The sequence below is a fragment of the Kryptolebias marmoratus genome, linkage group LG1 (genome assembly GCF_001649575.2).
Source record: "Kryptolebias marmoratus isolate JLee-2015 linkage group LG1, ASM164957v2, whole genome shotgun sequence".
In the NCBI taxonomy this organism is placed as follows: domain Eukaryota; kingdom Metazoa; phylum Chordata; class Actinopteri; order Cyprinodontiformes; family Rivulidae; genus Kryptolebias; species Kryptolebias marmoratus.
Genome location: NC_051430.1, coordinates 28306728 through 28322261, shown reverse-complemented (window position 1 = coordinate 28322261; position 15534 = coordinate 28306728). Strand labels below are relative to the sequence as shown.

Below are 15534 nucleotides of genomic sequence, written 5' to 3'. Positions count from 1 at the left end.
GGTTTTCATTATTTAACACACTTCCTTTCTTGTAATCATACCACAAAAGGTTACAAAAATGATTTGTTTTTGCTTGTTCAGATTAAAATACTGCTACTGCTGTTTTCAATCACTCAGTTCCAACAGATACTGGCAGTTTCTAAGGTCAGCGAGCTCTGTCAATATAACAGTCATTAACATCAGCTAAATTCTGCATCATTACCATCATCATCATACTAACATTAATGCTTTTCCTGAAGGAAACGTGTAGCTGAAAGGCAAGCTTTAAACAATGAGATAAAGATAAGATTGGTGTCTCTCCCTGACATTTTTCTCTCATGACCCTCTTGTCTGATCAGTGGATTCATGTATGACAGAATTTCTCAGATGATGTCACTGGTCTGTGTATATAAATGAATCCCTCTTCTCCTCACTAATGAGTCCCGTTTGTCTCCACTTTTTGTATCTCACCTCTTCTTTTGTTTCCCAACCCTGTTCATTTACTGTCTGCCGACTGACTCGCACCTTCCACCGTCACTCTCTGTTCTCTCTTCCTGAACTTCACTCCATCACCTCTTTGACCCCCCTCCTCCTCGTTGACCTGTAACTTGTTTTCTTCACGTGTGACTGGGTATTGGATTCTTAACAGTGGGCAGCAGGCAGACCACCACTCCAGCCTCTGTGACAGCAGCCGCGGCAGCAGTGGCTGCAGCCGCCGGCACCACCGCAGGGCTGGTGGAACAAGGTAGCACGGTGGCTCACCCAGGGCATGCCACCCCCTTTTCCCCTGCTCCTTTTCTGTACCCATTTTTGGATCTTTTAACTTCTTCTTTTAACTCTCCTTCATCTTTCTCCTCTACCCTTCCCTCCTCCCTGAGCATGGGAGTTCGGAGCATGATGGCTGACCACACGGCTAACTGTCTCCCATCAACTCATCAGATGCAGGATTAGCTATGTTTTCATCCCACTATGTGACCACTTGGTTTATGTAATAAACATTTTAATGCTTAACAAATGTCATTAGAAAAGCAGATGCAGTTTTTTAAGTTTATAAGTATTAAGTATTTGATGAAGCATGTGGTTTAAACTTATTAAATATGATTACACTGGCTTGTTGTATAATCTTTTAAGACACAGAACGGTAATTATCTGACATATTATTGATACTACCACCAATGCTACTCCCTTTTTTATTATTTTTGCCATTTTAGACATGCCCAACTGAGTTTTTCAGATGTCCATACTATGTTGATGCTTTATAATTAGCGTAAAACTTAAAGGATGAAAGCCCAGCTACTGCTGTCAGCACATCTGTCACCTCCTGTCTGAGATTTGATAGTGTGGCTTCAGTGCCTAATCACTGCTCTGTCATCACTCTGGTTCATCCTGTCACCTTTATCTTTAGACGCGGTCTCAGAGCATGGCCTGGGTCCAGTCAGACTGCTGTCCTGTCCCTCTGTTTCCCACCCTCTTCCTGCCATCTCATCCCTCTAATACCCATTTTTCCCCTTTTTCTTTCCCATCTTCTTACATTTTTCTCAGATCTTCATTGTCTTTTACGTCACCCACTTCTTCAGTTTTTCTCCCACTTTTTGTGTTCCCATCATCATCATTTCATACCAAAACTGTTCTCTTCACTCCTCTTTTCCCCCTCTCTCTTTTTTTTCCTCTCTTGGACAATGAAATGGGGAAAGTTCAAACCCAGTAACTTAAAGGATGGAACTGCCTGAGAGCTGTCGGTGAATGCTGCATGGGGCACTGGACTGGTGCATGCGATGCCACACGAGAGATTTTTGATGCATGATGAACACTGCAAACAATGCAAGGCTGGGCTTGCTCACATAGACTCGAACCTTTAAAGATGTTTCTTTATTTTGTCCCGCTAAGGTGCTTACTGGTTGTTCTTTGAGCTGAGCTACTTTTTTTTCTGATCAGTGTAATTGAGGTTCAAGCTGGAAAAAAAATTGTAGATTAAAGAAACTCATTGCAAAGTATGAAATCAAACATCATAAGGTTATCCTGAACTATATAAAATAGGGAAGTTTGAAAGAGCTTACTCCAGTAGTTTTCCAGATATGTTGAATGCAATTCTAGAATATGGGTCCACGCTCAACGTAAACAAAGATGTCTGCTGCTAAATGTGAAAGAAAAAAAGAAAGCTAGAGTAAGACATCTGTCAAGAATAATTATCAGGGATCAAGCAGGACGGTGGAGCGCCATAAAGACATCTCTGCATTCAAACACATGCAAAACTTCTTCTAGACCGGTAAATTTAATATTTGACCTATTTTCAGCCACTTTGGCTCTTTCCGTAAGTAAACAAACGCATGTGGCAGTTGGCATTCGGTCACAAATTTCACTTACAAATATTTTATTTCAAAAACACATCAACCATTAATATGAGAAAACTATTGTGCGGATTAACTTTTCATCTGTCCAGTCTTCATGACTTTGCAATGAGTGTCTTTAAGCAAACAATAAATACTTAGGTTTTACAGAAGTCCACAGAGACAAAGTGAAATAATTTCCTTGGGAACCGGAGGACTTGGAGGCCGCTGTTTAACTCATCCTGGATCAAAATGTCTGACCCTGCCCTTGGTGGAAAGTCCCAACACAGCAACAACCGTTTGTCCGATGTAATAAGTCTGTAGAGGAGAGTCACTGAGTTGTCACATTGCACTGCACTACGTTTCATTTCTTGTGTTTTGTTTTATTCCTTGTGGAAAGGCTTGTTAAGAGATGCAGCCTGTTTGCTGTTTGCATGTTTTCTGAACCAAAGATTTGTTGATTATTCAAAGTGGACTGAGTCCCCTTTTACAACTGAGACACAGTCTGCATGATAGCTCAATAATTGTTACTGATAACTTTTAATATTACTTCACAGGTTGTCCAAACAAAACGCCATGCTTTCTTTAATGATTTTTCAACCTGTCCTGTCTGTGCTAAGCCTTGATGCCAGGCACAAAAAAGACTTAAAGATGTTTTAAAACAGTACAGCTCATATATTCCTGTTTTAAGTGGCAGAACTGTTTTTAAGTAGGAAGTGAAGGTTTCTCCGTGAAGTTTCTAAAAAGGCTTAAGGACCTTAAATGGAAGGGGAGGGCATGTTTTTTTAACTAGTTAAGTATTTTTAAAATAAGGCACATTTGTGGTTTGCTACAGAGAAAGATCAGGAATTGACTGAACTTTGCTATTGCTACCTTTTTATATTCATATATATTCTATGCTAATATATTTAATACATTGACATAAAAAGATGGAATGTGGGTCTGTAAGCTGGCCTACTTCCCCATACACCAATCCTGTTTTCATTATTTTTATGTTTTAGTCCTATTCATTTGCATGGACCTAAACTTATATTGCAGGCAAATTGTTAAAGATCTGGTGGTAATATTTGGCAAACTAATTTCTCTTGCTCAGTTGAATCTCATCCAATCTGATGTTGCAGAACTAAAACCAGTAATTCTAAACAAAAAGCTAGAGCAACACCTTCAAATCTTTTGGGACAAAGGTTACTGGGTTACTGTATGTGTTAAATTAAATTGTAAGATTTCCATCAGAGACCAGTGGTTCACAACTTTTAAAAGTATTTTTTTTTCTCTTTTTGATACAATGACTGAGAATGAGAACCACTGGTTTGAACCACACAGACACAGGAAGGTCTACCAGAGTTTTTAAGACTTGAGTAGTGGCTGTGTCCTTGTTTTTGCAGCCCACCGGGACTCCACAGTCCTCTCTGTGTCCCTCAGCCTCCACGAGGCTTCAATCAAATATTTATAGTGGACTGCCTCCCCAAATCAGCCTCACAAGCTTACTGGAGGCCTTGTTCCATTCTGCAGATTCATACACAAATGCAATCACCATCTAGTAGAAACTCATGCTGCATTAGTACAGTAAATGCTGACTTTTAAGTTGCCCCAATTTTTAAATTTTGAAGTTATTGAGGCGGTCTTGCACCTTTAATAGAAACCTGTTCCAGTTTGCCGAAGTGAATCCAGGCCCATCCTTGCTCTGGTGTTGCAGTGATGCATCTTGCTATTTTTTTAGAGAATTTTTTACCAGTCATACTTTTGTTTTAATCTCTTCTTCCTCTCTCCTCTCGCTTCATGTGTAATTTGTGGCAAGGTAAGGTGCGCCCCTTCAGTTTGAAATAACCTGCGGTATATTTCCATTTTTCAGGTTTCTTAAGAGACTTCCTTGCAATCCTTTGTATTCAAAAGCGTCTTTAGTTTGTCTCTTTCACAAAAGGAATATCTAAAAATCACAGTGAAACACCCTTATTAGTTACTTTTCCTCTCTTCTCTCGTGTCCTAACCTCTTCTGCCAAGCCATGAGAAAGTATGAGAGAATAAACTTGACCCTGTTTTGACTCCATTTTTTTTCCTCAGTAACAAGCAGCCTTTGGAAGGAGATGGTTTAGCTCAACAATAAACCATTCATGCCACTTTCCCATCCCTTTGGACTATATGCTCCTTATTTATCACTTCCTTTTGCTTTTCCCTTGACTGCTGAACATGAAAACTTACTTCAAGCGTGAGATCCTTAATCGCTGAAGCAGAAATGAAAGCTAGGATAAAAAGTGGCAGATATATATTGTAAAGACCCTGCCTTCCCGGTATTGTTCCTTTTTGATTAATTTCTCCCTTTTTATAAAAGTGTAAATATATATTTTTTGTAAGGATATATGATGTTTCTCTTCCTAAGCTGGTTTTATTATTAATGGACCTCTGTTCCTCACATTAAAATCACTGTTCCGTGGAAAAGCTTATTGAATTTAAGCTCATGTTCACTGAAATGTATCATGTTTGGAAGTGGACTTGTGAAAATCAGACTGGAGCTAGATGTTCAGAAGGAGAAGAAAGAAGGGGAAGAAGAGAGAGAGAGCAAAGGGAAAGAAATGACTGCCATTAATAGTGTTTTTACATAACTGGCTGGATGCTGATGCGATTGCTTCTGATTAGACTTGAAATTGCACTCAGCCACTGGAAGAGTCCCAGTCAGGACTTTGACTATGGAACTAAAAAAAGAGATGACTTGACACTTTTACTGGCAGGTCAGGGATTATTTATTAAAATGTACCAACTACACTATGTAATAGACAGATAGCTCTCGATCAGTTTGAATGTTTGTTTGTTTTCAGATGATATCAAAGGGCTCAACACACCTCAAACATAAAACCTGTAAATTATTTTTTGCAAAGTCAAAGTCTTCTTGTATGCCATTATTACATTAATGTCTGGTATATTGATTTAAAAAAATTGCTTTTTCAAATTTTGAGTTTGACCAATCCAAGGAAACTGGACCTTTTTCAACGAAGGCAACTTTTATTGTCCCCTGTTTACTGTCAAGGCACTTCATGTGCAATTTCCATACCCATTAGGCTCTTTTTCTTTGGTCTTCTCTTGCATAAGATACCAGCAAGTCTGAGTGCTGTTTTGATATCAACGTTTAAGCATTAAAAAGGCAAAATCTATTCTTCAACAACATTGGTTTAATCCTCAGTCTTTATCTTCAACAGTCTTCACCAACATTACAGAGTCTGGCCCAAATTTCGAGCCATTTGGAGCCAACATTTAAATAACGCAGACAGTAGCAGTGCCTTTGATGTAAAAGGTCTTGCAGACCATCTGCTGTTGTCTGTTCACTGTCAAATCGCTTGTGAGGGGTTGTTAATTTTATATTCATCAGTGGACTGAGTCTACTGTATTATTCTCCTACAGTTCTTCTTCATCCCCTCCTTTATTAGCCTTCATTAGAGAGTAGAATGAAAACTAATCCTCCTTAAGGCCTCCACAGAGTTCTCTGAGGTGGGCTTATTGTTGGGTTTCAGCTTTCCCCTGATCCCCCAGGGGACACTGTTTTAAGACTTGATGTGAAAGAATAAATCCAGGTACTTTTTTTGTTTCACTGACGACAACATCCTTGTATTGATAAAATATAAATCACCTGTTAGAGCAACTTTGGTTTTTCTCAAAGCAGAAAAAAAAACAATTTGAAGAAGGATTTGCGCTCTTAGAGTTCTCTAAACTCTTATGCACCTTTAAGCACGTCAGCTTTATAAAGTTTTCATCCATTTCAGTTCAAGCAACTAAATAAAGCTCTGCAGCCTCAAATACATCCAGTTTTGCCCGTGAAAGTGCGGCTTATTTAAAGTACATCCTGTTTTGGAAGGAAGCAAGATCAAGGCGAGTTGTATGGCTGGTAAATGAGTCACTTGCTCAAACTGTGCAGGATTATGAAGGTGGGAGCGTTCCTTCACTGGAAGAGTCACTTTGCAGTGGCTGTAAGTGTAAGATGCTAAGGTGCCCTTTCTCTGTCTGCCTCAGGCTACCCGAGTTGATCATTACTTCCTAAAAAAGACAGCGTTACTACAAAAGGTCAATCAAGAACTCCACTTTACAAAGTCAAATGAATGTAGCCTCTGAAGGTTTCAATGTGGGTTAAAGATGTGGCAAAGTAAAAGCTGATGGAAAAACACTGTTTGACTGTTTATTTTTATGTTTGTCACTACAGCAGCCAAGACTTTGCTCAACAAAAAGGCAGATGTTAAGGTAAGATTTATCATATATCTTCCTTCTTCATGTACTTGCTTACATTTCCAGGGTTTCACATTCTGCCTCCTCTTTCTCTTTGCTGATTTTTATACTGTAGCATTTAATTCTTTTCCTATATTGCGTCAATCCTTTGTGCCTAGAACAGCTTCTTTGTTAGATGTTTTTTCTTGTGATAAATGTTCAGATTGTTTGTTTTTGGATTGTGTGCTTCTGAATGAGGGCTGCTGGATTTTACTGCTCAGCCATTTTGAAAATGAAGGGTATTCTTGGAAAGTTTGGTTTAAAAACAACAGCCCTTATTTGGATACATGTCAGTGGACACGTGTCTGGGTGCAGTTTGTATGTTTAGTGTTTCCGCTCTTGTATCAGCCTGCATGTTGCTTTCCAGCGCACAAACATCTGAAAGCACCCATTATTTTGATCTGGCATTATTCAGCCCGTTGCCACCTCTCTGCATCGCCATTATTAACTGGAACCATCTGTTAGCGCTCCTTGTTTCATCACTTCCTCTTCTTATCTCTCAATCTCGGCCTCTTCCTTTTCCTCCTCACCCCATCTGGTCTTTAACCCCACATTCCTGCTCATCCTTTAATGAAGATCTCTCACCATCCCACGTTTACACAGACACGCTGCAGTAACACTTCCCACACACGGCTTCCCATCAATGCATGCATGATAGCGAGCGACAAAGCGTGGAACATACTGTTAAGAGCCGCGCATCGTGTTACGTGGAGTTTTGTGCACATGTAAGAGGCCGTCCAGGTGTGTGTCTGTGCCTGAAAGTGCAAATATTGGTGTGAGCGTGCCATCACTTGGAGTGTGTGTAAGCGTGGGTGTCCATGTTTGTGTGTCGGTGTGAGTTTGTGTGCGTGAATGCCCCCCCTCCTCTCCTCTCCTTCCTTGCTCGTTCGGTTCAGCAGGGAATGTGACTCCAGTTCCAGGAATAGCTGCCAGTCTGGACCCTGGAAACTCAGACGACAGAAATAGACGCTTGCTTCCCTTGCGGCGCACTCATCGCCTAGCAACAGGCTCCCCACACACTCGCCCCAAAGCATTTCTAAAGCCGTCCTCTTCATTTGCTAATGTCCCCGCTTCCCTCTTTTCTTTTCCTTGAATCTGCTTCCTCCCTCCTTGTTTTTTTGCGGTTCTCCAACATCCACTCGTCGTCCTCCAGTTCTTTTTGTTTTTGTTCTGCTGGTTCATTAATGGCACCTGATGCTTTTCAGCTGTAGCACCTGTCCGAGCAGGTGGTCTCTCTTTAGCACTTGTTACCTGCCACCTTTAGCCTCCTGCGCTGCCGGCTACGCTGCCACCCTCCACCAAAACAACTTCATTCAGCCTCTTAGGGATGATAAGTTTGACAAGCTGTGTTCATGTTTAATTTAAAAGAATATTTAATGCAAAGTAGTTTTACTTAAAAGTTAGGGTTAGAAAAACTGAAACAAAATGCAACAAATTTGGCCTGAGTTTAACAAAATTAAAATTACCGGTTATAGTATTTTTGTTCTGTAAAATATTACATGTAGCATTAAAAGCAGTACATTTGTCATTAATATAATTAAAATATATTTATGGTAAATGCCAGTTTTCTCCTTTAAGGGTATTCTCCTTAATGAAGAGCAAAGCAACAGTTTCATTTTGGACCTGATGACGTCCATTTCCACATCTTTGCTCCTCTTCATCTGTTTCCATAATACTTCCTTTGCAATAGCTTCAACATCTTCTTTCTCTGATGCACCTGATCCATCGTCTTCTTCTTCCTTGTCCAATCAGTCTGAAAACGTCCTCTCTTCAGGAATGAAACCCGCATTGATCATCAAAGTGAACAACTTTGGTTTTGGACTGTTTTGGTGCCAGCATATTCACTTGTTATCATTGATTGTTTAATTTTCTTCCAATCCCTCCTTCCTCTGCCATCTCCACACTCATCAATAACTTCATCTCATCAATTGCCCGAGGACAGAAACGCAAGTCCAGCTCAACTGTCCAGTACATGGTGAGCATGCTAACTAAACATTTGTCCAGTCACTCCTTTATTTTTATCCTTTTGTTCATTTAGTAACCTTCACTTGCTTCATTCATCTTTCCATCACCTTCCTTCTGTTTTATAGCTAGTGTCAGTACTCCTTCACTTCACTGAGTGTTATTCTGTGCTAAATATACTCTTTTTTTTTAATCTAACAGCATTAAGTTGTATTTAAAATGTTTCTTTAGGAGACAGGAAGTAAAAGCCTTTGCTAAGAGTACAAAAACTGAGTGCAGTCTGCTTCTGAAATGCATCAGGTGCCATTTGTCGTAAGGAAATTTATAGAAGCAGAAAGTTACATTTTACCATCTGTGCTTTTTGAGGATCATTCTACAACTAACCAGGAAGCTGTGCCACATCTCCCAGATTCAGAATATTCTTGTTTTAATAGAGACTCAGAAGATGCATAAAGTCATGAACTGAAACAGTAAAGGTACCTGCTTCTAGGTTTAATATAAGAAGCTTCATCCCAAACCTTTCTTTAACTCTAAATTTAAAATAAAACAGCTTGTATGAAGATAAAAACCAAAGACAAGTGATTTATTTTTTCATCTTTTTTGGACTTTTTCCTTTTTCATCCTTTTTCTTCGCTGCTTTTATCTTTTATGTTATTATTGACATGTTTGGTCTCTTCTTATGTTATGACCCCTGTTTTTATAATAAAACATCACAGGTTTGCTGTCATAATAATGACTGTAACTACTGTCTTTGTGACCTTTTTATGCCATGAAGAAGTTCATCAAAGAGGTTTTCTTGCAACAAACATTCAAGCCCCTAATACACCAAAGTTCACTCTTTTAATTCAACCTCGATGAGGAAACGTTTTTGAGCGTGGAGTGTTGGATGAAGACTGGTTTTGTTCGTTGAATGTCTGTCTATGGGGGTATTTGTTTGGGAATGGCTTTGTTTGAATGTAAATATATACGTGTCAGCTTTTTTTTTAATGGCTGCTCAGTGTTTTTTTTTGTTTTTTTATTCCTGTATGTGCTGACCTTTTCTCTCCATCTATCCTCTCCTCTCCTGAATGAGTTCAGTTGCTTATAAATGTCTGGTTCTGGTTGGCATATTAACCCATAAACGCACATCAGACACGAAACTCAACTTCTTTTCCATCCTTTAGGTTCAACACCATCAGCAGATACTTTGTGATTGTGACTTCCTTAATAGTAAATGTTCAAGTTGATCAATTTTCATGCATTCATGACTAGGGCTGTACAATGTGTTGAAGAATTATTGCAAAGAACTGCTTAGACTGTCATAAATCAAAAGTACCATGCATGTTTATAATATTTTTGGTCAATCCTCTCATTGGCCTTGATGCCCACACCTAGTTTAGATCCGTAATCCTCAACTGGTGGGTTGTGACCCAAAAGTGGGTCACGGACTGCTTTTAGTGGGTCGTGGGTCTTTGCCTGGGCAAAAATATGTTAAGAAAAAACTTAAAACTTCTTATTTTTATGGGTAATTTTTGAATAAGTGACTGAGAAATTTTACCAAGACATTGTTATATATTCGATGTGTGGGTACTCGGTGAAAGTTATATAGTTTTTGTGAAACTACTACTCAGTATTTAGACTGTTTTATTTCATGTTTGTGCATGCAAGCACTGAGAGTTTGTTTTTTAAAAAAAGGAGTTTTTGTTTTAAATAAAATGCAGCTAACTTAATGTAAAAGAGAATATTTCCTTCTTTAGCTTCACCACTTGCTGGTCGTTTTAATTTGTCATTTAATTTGTCTTTTGTGTTAGCATAATGTGATATTCTGTTCTGCTATATCAGGGTTCAAACTGCACAATTTCTTGATTCAGTAAATTTGAGAAGCTGAAAATCGCCATAGATTAATTAATTTGGGTCACGGCTCGTCATTAAGGGTTGATGGTGCATTCTGAAGCCAGACCAGTTGAGAACCTGCTGGTTTAGATAACAGTGATGGCAGAAGAGTAAGTCAGGATTGAGGAAAATGTAGGTTTATCACAACGGATGTCATCATTGCTTTAATAATTGCAGGTTTTGTTAATATTGTGCAGCCCTAACTTTTCAAATCGGGCTGCACATGCCCATGTAGTGAGAGCATTGTTAACTTGATTAGCATGAGTCAGGTTTTTAACTGATTTCTTCCCCCACCCCTTTTTTATATCATCACACCTACATCACACGAGTCAGAGGCATGAAGTAATTTGTGACTTCTCCTGACCTCGCGCTGACGAGCAGGAATTATTGTAAGATTTTATGTAACCGTAGCCGACTTCTAAAAGTGACTCACTTTGATGATTCACTTCCACACCCAGTGTTCTGCCCCACTTAGTTGGTTTTTTTTCCAACAGATTTAATGTAGATTCAATGCAAAATTATTATGAGCTGCAAAGGAAGGGCCGCTTTTTGATGTTCCGTCTTCAAACGAGCATTTCATCGAGGCGGCTCGTTACGGCCGAAAGGCATCGGTGAATGGTTGCTACGTGTCATCCTAAACAGGGAGACGTCACCGGTGACAATGAGATGATGTCACCCCCTCCCCCGCGCGTTACCGCTCACAACAACAGAGCGGTTTATGAAATATAACCTTTAAGATAATGTTTAATTTTTATCACTGCAGCTGCCTCCCACCTCCTGGACTACGCACTGTTCATGATACGATGATATGCACCTATTTTTATCTCGCTATGCTTGTGAGGTCGTCCGCTTCAGATTGTGTTTCATCACTTAATATGGAGGTTTTCATCACAGGGCAAATTTTAAAAAGGGAAATATTTACGTCCAAATGCTTAAATTATTCACGAAGCTCGCACCTCATAAGCATTTTTGTTTGTTTGTTTTAGAACAAAAAAAACCACACAAACGCACATGCATGGACACACACTCTTGTTGTTGTTAACACTCTTGTTGTTTCTCCTCCCTTTTCCTCTCCTTTCCTGCACAGCCCCAGACAAACAGCACCAAAAACAGCATAGTCACCAGCCCCAAAGGAAACATCCCTTCACCTGCTCTGGTATTTACCTTCTAACCCCTCTTCACCTTTGTGTGTGTGTGTGTGTGTGTGTGTGTGTGTGTGTGTGTGTGTGTGTCCCTCCTCCTTTAGGCTGTATTTCCCTAAAGACACCTATCTTTACCCTACCCAGCCTCTCTGCCCCTCGTCTTGTGTCTGTTTTTCCTTCTCTCTTCTGTCAGATGTGGGTAATCTTCGCTGAGTCGCTGCCATGGCCGCGGCGGTCGGTTAGGTCTTAAATCAGCAGGTAGTGTCAGGAGGCATTTCCCCGTGGCAGGTGGAGATGCGACGTGACTTGCACCCAGGTCGAAATTGTGCTGCTGTGCCTTTTTTTTTTTTCTGGTTTTCTAAAAAAAGACCAGACGCCACATGCCTGCCGGTGCTGTCAGTGCAATTTACCCCCTTCCTCCTGCAGCAAAACAGTTCCCCGTTGTGTGAATCCAAAGGTATTCAGACCCTGGATTAAAAACAGGAGAATTCCTCCACTTTTGTTTATGTTTTAAAACTTTGAGGAATCTGATGGATTGAAAAGGAAACTTGTATGTTAATGAGTTTAGAAATGTGAATTTTACTTCATAGCATATCTCCAGGAGAGACGTGTTTGCGTTGAACGCTTCTCCTCTTGATCTGCGTTTATATTCACATTTATTGATGTGGATTTTTGCATCTGTAGTTATTTTACTGACAGACCTGACAGCAGTACAACTCTGTAATGATCACATCCCTCAGACTGTTCCTATCTTATGAGTTCATTCTGACCATTTTAGAAAACATCGCAAAGGGTTTTTTAAGCGCTCCATCTTTAAAAAGCTATTAGTTTTTGTCTGCTAACAGTAACCCATAATTAGATGTAATTCATAACTGCATTGCAATAAAAGATGGATAGATTATTGTTATTTATGTGAAAAAGGAGAGGGAAAACTCGAGCTAAGATGAGGAGAAAGTTGCTCTTTTTGCATCTAAATTTTGCGCAAAACTCCTTAAAACTTTTTGAGTTCATTTAGAATTAACAGCCTATTGTCTTTTTCTGATATTCTTTTTTCCTTGCATCCAAATTTGAGCTTTAGTCTTTGAACTTTTAAAATGATTGTAGTTTGACCCAAGCATAGATGTAATAATCATTTTCTTAAAAATAATGTGATTCCTTCAGCTTGTTTACATAGTTCGAGCCCAGAGTGTTTCCAATATTTTGTTTTAAATTATTGAGTCAGAACTACATGTAATGAACTGTTCATGCTAAGAATCTAGGCAGTTTATAGTTCTGCAGTTTTTCAATCTGAAACCCGAGCATCCTCCAAGGTTTACTTCCCATAAATTTGCATCCAGTGATGCTGTTGCTACTATAAATGAAAAAAGCCCTTGTGGGAAAAAAAGAGCAATAATTACTACAAATTCCAGAAAAGAATGCATTTATTTGTGGTATTTGCAGCACTAAACTCAGAAAAGATATTCCTTGAAAAAAAAACAACCTTTAACCTGTTCTTGGACTCCACTTATTATTGAATGTTTAGTCCAAGATCAAATGGAGAAACAAAAATATTTCTTACAAAAATCCAGAAAACATAAAATGAGCCACATTTCTACATATGAGAGGAGCTCGATTTCAAGGTTGTATTTTTAGCCAGTGCTGTAGTTGATGGGATTTTTAAATGAACTTTTCTTCTTTTTAGTCTGTTCTTTATGCAGCATCATGTCCTTTTTTTATCGTCAGTCATAAAATCAGCGACAACTGAGATCCAGATGCCGCGCTTATGATCTCATCAACTGCGACGTGTAACACAGCCGAGCGTGTAATATTAATCTAAAATGTCTTCTAGTCCGTTGAGTCAAAAACAAAAAGCAACATGTGCAGCCACATGAGCGTGCTTTAAAAGCAGACATGTTTTGCACTGCGTGTGTGTGTTATTTTGTGTGTGAGGTTAAGTTTTGCACCGTATTTAACTTAGATTTACCTTGTTTTCTTTGGGGTTTTTTTCTGTGTTACATTGGTTGGTTGCATTCCTGTGCAAATGTGGACTGAAGCTGAGAGCAGAAGAGGCTCTTTCTCTCATCCTTGAAGGGAACTGAGAGTGGGAGGGCGGCTGCCATCTCTATTCTGCTGCCAGGGACTTTGAGCTAGTTAGTGTTTAGCTTTTTGGTACATTAACAGAGCAGGCAGAGACAGACTTCCATCACCAGCACTGACCCTAATCTTCTGACCTGGAAGCAGTGGGATCGGGTGAAGGAATGTGCAAACGTGCACTTGTGTAAATGTATTTAAACTGCTTTTATTTTGACTCCTGTCTGAACGAAATGATTCAGTTTAATCGCTCTAATGTGAGGTCAGCGGTGAACCCTTCCCCCATCTGATGACACGATGCCATCAGCACTCACACCCTCCTGATGAGAAAACCCCAGGTACTTTGTTCTCGCTCATCATCGTCTTCCAAGTTGCCATCAGTGCCTGTTTCCCTGGGAGACGGTTGCCCTGACAACACCAGGAGCATCACCAAGAGAGACAGCTAATGATTGGTCATCACAGAGGTGTCACTTCCTGAGGGGGAGAGAAGCCGGGTGCTGATGGCTTCTGATTTACTGTACATGAAGTGGAGACCGAGGACAGCTGCAGAATAAGGAGGGAAAAGGATGAATCAGGAATCAGAGCCTGCTGTAACAAGAAGAGAACATTATCTGGTAGTAAGACGCAAAGGTCAAGCACGGCTGTTTGAAAGGAGCCACTAAATGTGCTAACAAGACAAGATGGACTTTTTAAACAAATAAAAAGCGGGGAAGATGAAAGAACTGACTCTTTGTGTGGCTTCCTGTTCCCTGAGTGGAGTTGAAAGCTTAGAAAAAGAACAAAAAGTTAAATTTTTTCTATTTTGTGTCATGAAAAGGGCAATCTGTGTGCACAACAAACAGCAGCCACTTCCGACAGATATGTGTTTTTATTTCGAGAGGAAACCTGAAAGGATGCCAGCCTCCAGCCGGCAGTGGTGGCATCGTCTGTTGAGATGAGCGTGAAAGAACACCATGATTCGTTTTCATCTTGGGGGGGGGGGCATCGCAGTGTTTGCAGGACGTCGGGGCTCTTGTTTATCTATGTCACAGCACGCTTTATGCATATTCTATGAGCGGGCTGATTTGTCTCTTTTGATTTTTACAATTCGCATGATTCAGTGCAGATTTGCATCGTCTCGGACTCGGAGGGCCGTTCAGGATTATGCATGCGCAGCTGGCTGCTTCAGGAATAAAAGACTTGCTCTTATGCAGTAAAAGTCTAGGTCCATTAAAGTTTTAAAAAGTTTTTAGTGCACTTTAGGCTGTGAGCAGGTATTTTTATTCACGTTGTGTTTTTATAAGAGGTGTTGTTTGGAAAGGTGGAGTTTAGCTGATTCTCTGTTATGAGAACAGTTTTTGTGGCGTTCTCTCTGCAGACGTTTTGCTCTGAATTTTAGCAGAGACTCTGAACTGACTCCAGATGATAGTTTTCAGCTCATCCACCCCCTCTATGGCTCCACTGGGGGGGTCAAACCCCCATCTCCTCTGCCAACCTTTACAAACACTTTCTATCCATCCGACATTCATGTTTCTCTTTGTCTTCTTTTCTTTTTTTAACTTTGAATCATTTCTTTCTACATTTATGTCAAATTCTGCTCACTTTCTTTCCCTTTCTGTCTTACTTTTCCTTCATCTTCTTCCGCCTCCCCTCCTCTTCCTCCAGGAACCTCAGACAACTGTCATCCATAATCCAGTGGACAGGACAAAGGTATTCTTCATCCCCCCAGTCCTAAGCCTCCTCTTCATCCTTCTTTGTCATTCTCCTCCTCTTCCTTATCTTCTCCTGTCCTTTAGATCTTTTTTTAACATGCATCTGTGCGAGTGCTCCTTTGCATTGACTCTTTGTTTGTGTGTCTTTATAGATATTTTCTAACTCCTTAAATAAATGTGATATTATAAACACATCATGGTTTGGACTGTTGACAGATTTCATCTCTTGTTAACGCCCTCAAC

The 15534-nt window shown here is 39.9% G+C and overlaps 1 protein-coding gene across 46 annotated transcripts in view; it reads left to right on the top strand.

Moving 5' to 3' along the window:
• The window catches only part of camk2b1 (calcium/calmodulin-dependent protein kinase (CaM kinase) II beta 1), a 65451-nt gene that overhangs the window by 35330 nt on the left and 14587 nt on the right, over positions 1 to 15534 (top strand). For 5 of the 46 annotated variants that reach the window (XM_017427815.3, XM_017427821.3, XM_025008479.2 and 2 more), the window contains exons 13-17: positions 629 to 724; positions 6496 to 6530; positions 8497 to 8529; positions 11476 to 11544; positions 15245 to 15289. In XM_017427815.3, coding sequence (XP_017283304.1) covers positions 629 to 724; positions 6496 to 6530; positions 8497 to 8529; positions 11476 to 11544; positions 15245 to 15289 — 278 coding nt within the window. Of the gene's footprint in view, positions 1 to 628; positions 725 to 6492; positions 6531 to 8496; positions 8530 to 11475; positions 11545 to 15244; positions 15290 to 15534 lie in introns of all 46 variants that reach the window. The other 41 variants (XM_017427818.3, XM_017427836.3, XM_025008480.2 and 38 more) reach the window with 16 other exon arrangements.